We start from the raw sequence: 12676 nt of genomic DNA, 5'->3' as shown, positions 1-12676 counted from the left end.
CAACAACAATGATTTAAGCCAAATTTTGAAGTTCTAGCTCTACCCGTTCTCCCTATGCAAAGTTCACCTATTTCGTACCATTTTTGGTACTTTTTTTTCTAAATGTTCAAAAAAATGTTGGCATCCCAATTTAGGTTGCCTTGTACATAAATTTCAAAATTCAAAGCTCTAGCTCAATTAACAAACGAGGTACCAAAAAGTACATATTGCGGTACTAAACGTATATAGAGATAAAATTTCATCAAAATCGTACAACGGAATCGAGAGTCAGGCGTAATGGGTTAAAATTGTGTCTTTTAAAATATTTATTGAAATTTATCTATAGAAAAAATTTTAGGTAAATGTTGTTTGGGACAGATAAGCATAATAAAAAGTCTTTAAAAATTTTAATGCAAAATTTAAATTAAAATAATCTCGAGGTTAGATTGTCTTTAGAGAGTTTTTTGCTGAGTTAGTCCTTAAAAAAGTCATTAAAATGTAGTCTTTAGAAAAACTTTTATAATCTTTTTTTATAAAAATTTTGTCTTTCGAAAAAGTTTTAAAGAAATGTTGTCTTACAAAAATAATTTCGAGAGGGGTCCGGCCCGTGCTGAACAAGATATCTGAACTTAAACGGATGCTATACACACTTGAAGTGCGGCAATATGAGCAATATTTTATTAAAAAATTGGAAAACCCCCTTGAGTTCTCAAATTCCAAAGCCCAGATACCTCATTTCGACACAATTTTTTTTAACTCCATATATCTCCTAAACCCATGCAAAAAATTTGTACACCTAACAATATTTGTAGCCTCCACATCAAATTTACTAATACGGATGTGTAAATTATCGTTGTCCTAAATTTGGTTTTTGGGTGTTTCGGCCAGTATTTATTTTTGTCTTTTTAAAACATTTTATTTGCAAAATTCAGAAACAAGTTTTTAAGATATCTCTATTTGTTTTTTTTTTTTTTTTTTTTCTTAAAATCTTTTCAATTTGAATTTTCGTTTTTAGAAAAATGCATCTACAATATGTGCAAATGCAAATTTGTCCATGAACATTCCATTAATTAAAAGGGACAAACAATATGTCCTCTTCACAAAATAAAAGAACAAATTAAGTTATTTAAGAAGTTTTTTCAACAAAGACTTATTAGTAAAAATGCTTTTTGTTTTTTTTTTTGAAGAAAAAAATACACTTTTTTCATATATTTTGACTTCCAAATTGTACAAATTTTAATTGAGTAATCAGATGTGGACACTTTTTGCGACAAAGTCGTTGTATATTTTGTCACGAATCCAACCACAAATACCTTCGTAAATTGCAAAATACATGATATATTGTAGACCGCAAGCTGACTTTTTACAAGGATTTTTGAGCAATTGTCAGGAAAAAGAAATTAGAAATCGGACCAACAAATTTTCGAAATACCAAGGTGATCAACTTTAGTGACCTGCCAAAAGACGTGAAGGTCAGTTGCGATTGTAAATGGGCCATATCGGTCCATATTTAGATATAGAACCAATACAATTTTGCATAGTGCGCGTTTCTATTACCTCTTACATACGTGCCAAAAATGGTCTAAATCGGCCCAGAACCTATATAGCTCCCACACAAGCCGATCTCGCGATTATCTGATTTGGCTCCAATTTTACACTATTAATTTTTCTATGACTTCCAAATATGATTTGAGTCGGTCCATAACCTGATATAGCTCCCATATAAACCAATCTCCCGATTTTCATTTTGCATAGTGACATATTCTATATCAGTTCATAACCTGATGTAGCTCCCATATAAACCCATCTCCTGATTATACTTCTTGATACTGTAGAGAGCGTAATTCTTATCCGATTTGACTGAAATTTTGCACAATGGCATCTACTATGGTCTCCAATATCTAAGCCAAGTATGGCCTGACTCGGTTCATAATCCGATATAGATTCAATAGCATAGCAATTCTTATCCACATTATCCCTTGTTTGCTATAGGCAAATACCGGGCAAAAAAACTTGACAAAATGCGATCCATGGTGAAGGGTATATAAGATTGGGTCATGCCGAACTTAGCGCGCTTTTACTTGTTTATCCCAAAGACGAACGTTTTGGTGAAAATCGGTTCAGATTTTGATATAGAACTCTATATATATTGCTGGATGTTTTATTGCCCTTCAGAAAGAATTTGCCAAATTTATCGAAATAGGTTCTCAATTGGCGTATTTTTAAGACATTTTGCTCAAACTTGAATCTGTTATCAGACGGCGTTTTGATATAGCCACCATATACATATGTAAATATTTTTACTCATGGTCTTGTTCAAAAGACTTAATCTGTAGAACTGTAAAGACTAACGATTTTCATGCTCTCCAACATCAGTGATAGACAACATTTGTAAATCGCCTACTGCAACATTGAGGCAAACTGTGCGATAAATCATATTAAAAATTACAATCAAAATTCCATCGCCAATAGAGACCACCAACACATGTCAATATGAACTGGATCAAATGCTAATTTACAAACATTCCACAAAAATGCAACAACTTCGAATGGGGAAAACCAAACTGGGAAAGATTGAGTAAGTTAAAAAAATATATTGAAACATATGATTAACATCATATTCCCATTGGTCGTTGAATTTGAATTTTTCTAATTTAATATTCAACTCGAAGTTTTGGGATTGACATAAAAACACAGTGATCACATGGAAGCGATATCAGTTTCGATTTAGCGAAACAAGCTAAACTTGTAGGAATTTCCTTCAATCTCCCAAAAATTAAGCAAGAGGATTCCTAAAATGAAGGTACGCTATTCGTTCAAAGGACCACTACCAAAAGGATTTGCAGATTTCTTACCTCTTCTCTCATTTATTTTGTTTATGCTGATAATAGGTTTTCGTTTGTGTTCTGGCTGCGTTGGTGGCGACTTGCTCCGCTGGGTTTCTAGGGGGTGGCTCCGGAGGAGGTGGTGGTGGCGGCGGCTACGGTGGTGGCCATGGAGGTGGCTACGGCGGCGATGCTGGTGGTTCCGTTCAAACTGTACAAGTTATTCACGCCGATGGTGGTGATGGTGGAAGCTTTGGTGGACACGGAGGCCATGGAGGTCATGGAGGTTTTGGTGGTCATGGCGGCGGTGGCGGAGGAGAAGACGTCAAGATTATCCAAGTTGTTCATGACGATGGTGGTGCTTCTGGTGGTCATGGCGGCCATGGTGGTCATGGTGGTTTTGGAGGTGGTGGTGGCGGTGGTGAAGACGTCAAAATCATCCAAGTAGTTCATGCTGATGAAGGAGGTGCCGGGGGTTATGGAGGTCATGGTGGTCATGGCGGTTTCGGTGGTGGAGGCGGTGCTGGTGGTGAAGATGTCAAAATCATCCAAGTTGTTCATGCCGATGGAGGAGCTGCCGGTGGTCATGGAGGTTATGGTGGTCATGGAGGTCATGGAGGTTTCGGAGGTGGCTCTGGAAGTGAAGATGTCAAAATTGTGAAGGTTGTTCATGCCGATGGTGGTGCCGGTGGTCACGGAGGATATGGTGGTCACGGAGGACATGGTGGTCACGGAGGACATGGTGGAGGTGGAGAAGTTAAGACTATTAAAGTTATTCATGCCGAAGGTGGTGCTGCCGGTGGTCACGGAGGACATGGTGGTCATTCTCATGGCGGTGGTTTCGGAGGACATGGTGGTCATTCTCATGGCGGTGGTTTCGGAGGTGCCGGTGGTGAGGTCAAGACCGTAAAAGTTATACGTGTTGATGGTGGTGGTGACGGCGGCCATGGTGGGCACGGAGGCCATTCACATGGCGGTGGTTTCGGAGGTGCCGGTGGTGCCGGAGGAGAAGTTAAAACCATCAAAGTAATACATGCCGAAGGTGGAGCTGGTGGTGGTCATGGCGGTCATGGTGGTCATGGAGGTCATGGAGGTTATTCCCACGGCGGTGGTTTTGGAGGTGCCGGAGGAGAAGTTAAAACCATCAAAGTTATCCATGCCGATGGTGGTGCTGCTGGCGGTCATGGTGGCCATGGAGGACATGGTGGCCATGGAGGACATGGTGGCCATGGAGGCCATGGAGGTGGTGCCGGAGGTGCTGTTCAAACATTTAAAGTTATCCGCCAAGAAGGAGGTGGTACCGGCGGTTTTGGTGGCGCAGGAGGCTGGAATTAATTTGATGCCTTTCTAACGCCAATATGAAAATAGCAATCATCTAATGTGCCAACACTTTTGTTACTAGTTTTTTAAGCGAACCCCCATTTCTTCCTATTTAAGTCATCCCACATCCAATCGTAGCGAATAAATCGAAAACGCCAATATCAATAATTTTTTTAAAAAATTTGTGTTTCATATATTTCCTTGTTATATACATTTAATGGAGGACTCAGTTCTAATCACAGAACGATTAGTCCATATTTCGGGGCTAATTTCAGATTTGAACAACAAATCAACACAGCAAAAATAGGCAAAAATAGGCAAAAATAGTTAGTTAACAACAAGGAGCTATACACTCACAGAAAAACGTCTGGTGACAATAGCAAACACTATCTGCTGACTGGTAATAGTTTATTTTCCTGCTTTTACGGTAATAGTTCTGCTATTACGGCAGTAGTCCTGCAATTTCAGAACAGCGGGCCTACTGCTGAAAAGTCTGTTGTTTGCTGAAAATGACTGATGTTTCATATATGATGGGTTTGTTAGAAGAAATAAAATGAAAAGGAAGATTTTTGGAAAGAAAATGAGGAAAAAAAGATAACCTTTTGTTGTTGTTGTTTATTGCACACGCTATTTGTTTTTGAGTATAAGTCATCGTTATTGGAAACAATACACAGCAAACCGTCACAACAAGCAAGTAGGTATGAAGTCTTCATAATAAAACAACTATGCGGTATTTCCCTTTTTAAAATACCCTTGCATAATTGTTGTTCCACTTTACTGAACACGAGAGAAGGATTGTTGTTGTATTAAAAGCCAAATTTTCAGAAAAACCAAACAAATGGGTTTCCTCGCAGAAACGAAGAGTATGAAGCGACAATACATTGGTAGTCCAAAACAAGTAAGAGCGTGCTAATTTCGGCCGGGCCGAATCTCAGGAACCCACCACCATGGATTCTGCTAAAAATTTATACATACCACATACCAATTTAAAGCTTTTAGGAACCGACCAAGGATAATCGATAGACCGGCTTATATGGGGGCTATATTAGGTTATAGACTGATTTGGACCGTACATGGCACAGTTGTTGAAAGTTGTAACTGAATACCACATGCAAAATTTCCGCCAAATCGGACGGAAATTGCGGCATGTAAGGGCTCAAGGAGTCAAATCGGGAGATCGGTTTATATGGGAACTATAAGGTTATAGACCGATTTGCACCGTACTTGGCACAGTTATTGGAAATCGTAATAAAGGGTGATTTTTTTGAGGTTAGGATTTTCATGCATTAGTATTTGACAGATCACGTGGGATTTCAGACATGGTGTCAAAGAGAAAGATGCTCAGTATGCTTTGACATTTCATCATGAATAGACTTACTAACGAGCAACGCTTGCAAATCATTGAATTTTATTACCAAAATCAGTGTTCGGTTCGAAATGTGTTCATTCACCGTAACGTTGCGTCCAACAGCATCTTTGTATGGGAGGTATATCTAATTCTGAATCAATATGGCCCATTTGTAATCCTCAATGACCTACATCAATAATAAGTATCTGTGCAACATTTCAAGCGGCTAGTTTTACGCGTACGACCGCTATTGTGATTTCGACGACTCATAATGTCGAAAAGTTCAAGAGTATATATTCTTTAGGGGGTCTTAGAGGTGTTACAAACGGAATGACTAGATTAGTGTACTCCCATCCTATGGTGGTGGGTATAAAAAGTGTTGGCACAAACTGATTGAGGAAGGTTTCTTGAATGAATTATTAGCCAGTAGGCAAATGGAGTGTCTCTCATAGGTAGACCAAATACACAGCCAGATTTAAGAAAATTCTTGATTGAGATATTGATCAGTAGGCAACTGGAGATGTATGTCTCAATGGCTGTTAACATTCCATATGGATTTTTCATAAAATATCGATACAAATACAAATATCCCACAAAACCAGTAGCCACAACAGAGTGGGCATTAGCAGAGCAATAAAATTGATGAAAGATTTTTAACCACCTTTCGATATGAATACCAACGGCCGCAATGTCTATGTGTAGTAGAATCTGTAAATAAGATAAAATTTCCTTTCAGTAAAAACCTATAACAAAACAAAGGCCCTTTTATATATTTATTTATGTATTCATCAATATTTAATTATTCATCAATAACTATCTTGTTGCTTTCAAAGTAATCTCCCTTAGATATTTTTTTCCAATTTTTACGGTGTTTTTTTCAATCCTCTAAGCACTTCTGAAACTCGCTTCTGGGTTACACAAAACTTTATAGAGTAGACATCCATTTTTTCGAATATTAAAAAGTAGAAGAGCTCACTAATACCCTTTTTATTTGTCGAAAACAAACTGGCAATCCAAATGGCCGATACTACCAACACATTCAAGAGACATGTGTACCAACATTATAGAAAAAAGCGAAAATCCAACATACGTAACTCACGTCATTTGAAAATAATGGTTGTTTTTGATCACACCTCGTACCCTTCTAGATAAGGTCCGTAGGACCCAATGTAAACGCGGACCAAAGATCAGAAGCGTCAGTCAACGTGTCTGTCGTAACATGTCTATCAGACATTATAGGCTAAAGTTTGCGAGTAACGATTCACTAGAGACAGTGAGGAACAGAAACCACTATAGATCGTTTCCTGTGTGCATGTTTCGCACTGGCAAGCAAAAGCAGTTCCACTTCAGATTTTCTTTTCTCTGATAACTCTTCTGAATTGTCAACTGCAGGACCTTGGGATGTCTTGATTCCCTGGTTCCTATGTATCACAATGAATTACAATATCTAAATGAGTTTGATTGTAGACTGCCACTATAACTTAACCTAATCTAAATTATACCTTAGACCTTCTTTGCCAAAGGTGGATGATTTTGGATTTTACTTCTTGTGCACAATTTATGGCAATTTTTATCGGGGTTTTCTGCAATTTCGACTAAAGATTTGATTAAAACCTTAATCCCCCTTATCAATCGTTCCAGTTTTGTGATTTGTGTATTTTCCACTTCGAATTATCTTGCAGATACAGAAAACGGACAAAATTCGTTGCTTTAATGGGAGCCTGTTTGCTGGTCCTACTAAAACCCATACACATACAATGCATTGGATATCAGTTGAAACTCTTAATATGTTTTATTACTATCTTAGCACGAAACAGGTCAAGCAATCTTATGAAATGCCATCCAACGAAATAGCTTCGCAACGTACATACATGGGTGATGCGTTCAAACCGCTCATTAATAGGCCTTAAATACTTAATTGAGCAGCTGTATCTGGCAGCTGGAAATTTTAAATCAAATTCAGACCTGAGACAAATTATAAGCTGAAAACAGATGCCATCAGCGAATGGAGTAGAGAGAGAGAAGAGAAAAACAAAAACGCTATGAATATTCCCTGTGCAACATTAGAGCGTTAAACAGCACAAGATGACAGGTATTAGTCCCGGCTGTTTCCATGACACTGATGACGATGGTGGTGTAGTGGTTGGGGCTGCTGCTTACATTAGCATCCCACTGCATTTCTTTTTTGCTGGCTGACTGAGGGGTCGTCCGTAATAATTTATTCCCAAATCTGAACTGTAGTTTCATATAAAACGGCGCTGACCTCAACGAAACGACATCAGTTTCATTTAAGTTAAACTAAAGAAACTTGTAGGAATCACTTGGTTCTCTTATTAATCGAAGCGAAAGGATTCCTAAAATGAAGGTAGGACAAATCAAAGGATATAAAAACCAACGGAATTGTCAAGGATATTAACACATTTTCAATATTTTACTTTCATTCTTATCCATTGTGGACTAAAGGTTTTCGTTTGTGTGTTGGCAGTTTTGGTAGCAACATGCTCCGCTGGCTTCCTAGGAGGTAGCTCAGGAGGTGGCGGGGGAGGGGGTGGCGGCGGATACGGTGGCGGTGGTCACGGAGGTGGTTATGGCGGCGGCGGTGGTGGCGGTGGAGCTGTCCAAACTATTAAAGTTGTCCATGCCGAGGGCGGTGCTTCAGCTGGAGGTCATGGCGGTTATGGAGGCCGTGGTGGTCACGGAGGTCATGGAGGCCATGGGGGTGGTGGTGGCGGTGCCGGAGGTGCTGTCCAAACAATAAAAGTTGTCCATGCCGAAGGCGGTGCTTCAGCTGGTGGTCATGGCGGTTATGGAGGTCATGGTGGTCACGGCAGTCATGGCGGCCATGGAGGCCATGGGGGTGGTGGTGGCGGTGCCGGAGGTGCTGTAACCGTGAAAGTTATCCATGCCGATGGTGGTGCTTCAGGTGGTGGTCACGGAGGATTCGGTGGTCACGGCGGTCATGGCGGTCATGGTGGTCACGGCGGTCATGGTGGTCACGGTGGTGCCGGCGGTGCCGGCGGTGGCGAAGTCAAGACCATTAAAGTTATCCATCAACAAGGAGGCGGACAAGGAGGTTTTGGAGGTGGTCATGGAGGCGGTGCTGGCGGACATGGAGGTTTCGGTGGTGGTGCCGGTAGTGGCGGTGAGGTCAAAACCATTAAGGTTATCCATGAACAAGGCGGCGCCTCTGCAGGTGGTCATGGTGGATACTCTGGTGGCGGTCATGGTGGTTTCTCTGCTGGTGGTGGTGGCGGCTTTGGCGGTGCTGAAGAAGTCAAAACTATTCAAGTTATCCATGAAGGCCCTTCTGATGGTGGATTCTCAGCTGGTGGCGGCGGCGGCGGCAGCGTTGGTTACTCTTATGGCGGAGGTGCTGGCGGTGGTGCTGGCGGTGCTGAAGAGGTTAAAACTATTCAAGTTATTCATGAGCAAGGCGGTGCTGATGCTGGTGGCTTCTCTGCCGGTGGTGGATTCTCTGCTGGTGGCTACGGAGGTGGCGAAGAAGTTAAGACCATTCAAGTCATCCATGAGCAAGGTGGTGCCGGTGCTGGCGGTTTCTCTGCAGGCGGTGGCGGTGGATTCTCTGCTGGCGGCGGTGGTGTTGGCTATGGGGGTGGTGAAGAAGTTAAAACCATTCAAGTCATTCATGAACAAGGTGGTGCCGGTGCTGGAGGTTTCTCTTCTGGCGGCCATGGTGGTTACGGCGGTGGTGCTGGCGGCGCTGGAGGTGCTGGTGGTGCTGGCGGTTTTGATGATGCTCTAGAAACACTTAAATCACTAAAGGTCATCGGTGCCTTGAGTGTGGATGGGGGTGCTGGTGGCGCCGGCGGTTATGGCGGAGCTTCTGCCGGTGGTTACGGCGGTGCATCTGCTGGCGGTTGGCAATAGGATTTTCATCTGTGATCGAAATTCTCACTCTCTTGTTTGAGCCATAGTTTCGCGCTACAAAATGCCAAAACCTGTTGTTATTAGATTTTTAAGTAGTTAAATTTCTTATATTATTTTTTAGATATAGACCCATTTGTTGCTACATCAAGCTGTGAATAAACATCATTTCAACATGTCATTAGTCAATATGTTACGAAAAATTGATTAATTGTTTAATTTAGATTTGTGTGTGTGTGTGTGTATGTGATCTTACTTTATCCAATTTATCTTAATTGACATTCATGCACGCGTAAAACATCAATACCAATGATTTCGGGAAGCAAATATACATAATTATTTGCACAATATGGAAACTGTCTCCTTGCCTTTTTTATGAAATTCGCAAAACCATTTCGCAAGTAGATTTATCAAAACAAAACGAAAAAGTAAAATGGTGCTAAGTTCGGCTGGGCCTAATCTTATATGGATCGCATTGTCAAGATCTTCGAATGCCCTCTTCAAATACAATAAGCTATATCAAGTTTTTGACCGATATGGACCGTACTTGTCATGGCTGTTAGAAGTCACAGAAAAGCATCACCTCAAAAACTTTAGGCAAATCGAGTAATAATTGCGTCTTCCAGAGTCTCAAAAGTCAAATTGGAAGATCTGTTTATATGACAACTATAAAAGGTTATCAACTGATTTGGACCATACATGGAACAGTTTTTGGAAATAATATCAAAATTTCAGCCAAATCGAATAAGAATCGCCCCCTCTACTAGCTCAAGAAACGGGAGATCAAACCGATCTGGCTGCTATAACAGGTTATGAACTGATTTGAACCATGCTTAACACAATTGCAGGAAGTAATACGGAACCACCACGTGCAAAATTTCAGCCGATGGGAATTGCGCCCTCTAGAAGCATAAGAAGTCAAGACTCAATATCAGTTTTTATGACAACTGTATAAAAACATGGACCGATTTAGCCCATTTACAGTCCCAACCAACTTAGACCAATTAGAATTAGAAGTATCTGTGCAAAATATCCAGCACCTTGCTTTTTCCCTTCGAAAGTAAGCGTGCTTTCGACAGACAGACGGGCCCGGCTAGATCGACTTAAAATGTCATGACGACCATGATTTATGGGATCTTAGACGCACATTTCGAAGTGTTACAAACGGAATGACGAAATCGGTATACCCCATCCTATGGCGGAGGGTATAAAAACACCTATTGTTACCTTTATTACACTCAGAAAAATTTGTTAGTAAAAATAGCAAAAAAGGTTTGCTGTAACAGCAGAAAATCTGATTAAAATGGGACAGCAATAACTTTCATTATTTTATTTTACCTTAATTGGCTATAACAGAACATTTGTTACATTAGCCAAACGTAGAATAACGTTCCAAGCGTCTCGATCTTCTGCGCTCATTTTATAATCTATGACACCAAGTTTCAAGTGCCTAACACCACTTGATCTTTCCATCGGGCTTTTGGTTGTCCCGGTTTGCGTGTACCACCGTGTTTGCCTTCAAAAGAATTCTTTGCTGGAGCTTCTACTTCCATTCGGACAACATGACTTTAGCTAACGCAGCCGTTGCATTTTGATACGTGTAACTATGATATTGTCGTCATGCAGCTCGTATATACTCTCCATTAACGCGAACTGTTCCATATATTTTACAAAGAATCTTTCTCTCAAACACTCTAAGCTATGCCTCGTCTGCTTTCACAAGTACCCATGCCTCAGAACCATATAACAACACGGGTAGTATCAGTGTCTTGTATAGTATAATCTTTGTCTATCGAGAGGTGGGCTTATTTCTAAACTGCTTACTTAATCGAAAGTAGCATCTGTTTGCCAGTATTATTCTTCGCTTTATTTCAAAACTGGTGTCATTCGTTTTGGTTACGGCGGTGAAGAGGTAGATAAAGTTGTAGTTCCCAACTTTCTCCATTTTCTTTATCTGATCGGTTGTACCGGGCGTTTTGGGAGTTTTATGTCCATTTACAGCCAAATATTTTTTCACTAATTCCCTTTCGATTATTTCAAAGGCTATAGTTATGCGAGTAGCATGTTATAGTGTGTCATATCTATTCACATCTGCATCTCGTATAATCTTCTCCAGCAGGATATTAAAGAGATCACACGATAGGCTAGCTCCTTGTCTGAAACATCTTTCGGTATTAAATAGTTCGCAGAGATTCTTTCCTAAACTTACGTTCCTCAGTAAGAATAGGAAAGAATTTCTCTTTATCAGCAAGTGTCATCCTGCAGAGTCGTTTCAGTTTTGCAAGAATACAAAACTCGGACATGGCTTGCAATACCTCTGCACGTAAAGGGGTATCGAAAGCGGCTTTGTAGTCAACAAAGATACGATAGGTGTTGATTTGTCCTTCTCGAGTCTTTTCCAGGATTTGGTGTTCTAGTTTGGATTTACCAGGTCTGAAGCCGCATTGAAAGGGCCCAATTATCTCACAGTACGCTCGTGAGTATCTTGTATGCGTTGGGCAGGAGACTTATTCCTCTGTATTTAGCACATTCCGTCTTGTCGTCGTCATCGAGAATGCGTTCTTCTATCCAGACTGCGCAGACAAGCTGATGCATACGCCTTATCAGCGTGTCGCCTCCGGTCTTAAATAGTTCAGCGGGCAACCCGTCGGCTCCTGCTGCTTTGTTGTTCATTAGTCGGGTCACTGCTACTTGGACCTCATTCTGTCTAGATGGTAAACTTTCTATACCATCATCAGGAATTGGTTTTGCGGTATCCTCTTCGCCGTCATCGTTGAACAATGTTCTTCCCATATCCTTAGCATGCTATCTGTGTCAGTTACCATATTTCCTTCTTTGTCTTTGCAGAAGAAGTGCGTGCACCAAAGCCATCGGTTTGACAGACAGTATCCTGCGGAGGTAGACAAAGTTGGAACAGGAACGAAGGAAGCGCGCACAGCCCCTGAGTCTTCATGGAGGACTGTGACTTCCAATAGGAGGCCACAGCCATCACGGAAGGGGAAGATGGTCGCTGAGAATGGCAAGGAGCCGCCCTTTTACGCCAGAGTAGCAAGGAAGCACAACAGAGATGAGCTGACTTATGCAGTCATCAATATCGGCTGTGAATCCGGTAGGATTCCACCAGATCATCGGTCCCAAGTGGAGGATCTGGTTAACGATCGGATTTTTGAACATGTGTTAAACTCTGTAGAGGGCCAACCCATACAAATGATGAGCTGCGAGTTTAAAGGGGACATCTGTACGCTGCGTTTTGCGTCGGCGGAATGTAGTGATACCGTAAAACAGCTCGTCAGAGGTATTCACGCTGCCTGGGAGGGCG

At 41.2% G+C, this 12676-nt stretch overlaps 2 protein-coding genes across 2 annotated transcripts in view; both read left to right on the top strand.

Annotated features, from left to right (window-relative positions):
- Window positions 1-4139, top strand: part of LOC106088899 (uncharacterized) — a 30360-nt gene extending 26221 nt beyond the window's left edge. Inside the window, exons 2-5 of the mRNA XM_059367132.1 lie at window positions 2452-2557; window positions 2761-2782; window positions 2871-2943; window positions 3211-4139. Of these exons, the coding sequence (XP_059223115.1) occupies window positions 2452-2557; window positions 2761-2782; window positions 2871-2943; window positions 3211-4139 (1130 nt within the window). The remainder of the gene's footprint in view (window positions 1-2451; window positions 2558-2760; window positions 2783-2870; window positions 2944-3210) is intronic.
- Window positions 4140-7831: 3692 nt separating this feature from the next.
- LOC106088900 (uncharacterized) lies at window positions 7832-9360 on the top strand. Its single transcript, XM_059367131.1, has 5 exons — window positions 7832-7837; window positions 7936-8077; window positions 8138-8212; window positions 8249-8473; window positions 8531-9360. Exons 1-5 carry the CDS (start codon window positions 7832-7834, stop codon window positions 9358-9360), a joined length of 1278 nt encoding a protein of 425 aa, XP_059223114.1.
- Window positions 9361-12676: the final 3316 nt, after the last annotated feature.

The sequence above is a fragment of the Stomoxys calcitrans genome, chromosome 4, assembly GCF_963082655.1.
Source record: "Stomoxys calcitrans chromosome 4, idStoCalc2.1, whole genome shotgun sequence".
Taxonomy (NCBI): Eukaryota; Metazoa; Arthropoda; class Insecta; order Diptera; family Muscidae; genus Stomoxys; species Stomoxys calcitrans.
Note: the sequence above shows the minus strand (reverse complement) of the source record. Positions and strands in the feature narration are given on the sequence as shown.

Coding starts and splice junctions, on each gene's coding strand:
- LOC106088900 (XM_059367131.1), top strand. Junction 8,078..8,137: donor TTATGGCGGCGGCGGTGGTG/GCGGTGGAGCTG, acceptor CTTCAGCTGGAG/GTCATGGCGGTTATGGAGGC. Junction 8,213..8,248: donor TGGTGGTGGCGGTGCCGGAG/GTGCTGTCCAAA, acceptor TCCATGCCGAAG/GCGGTGCTTCAGCTGGTGGT.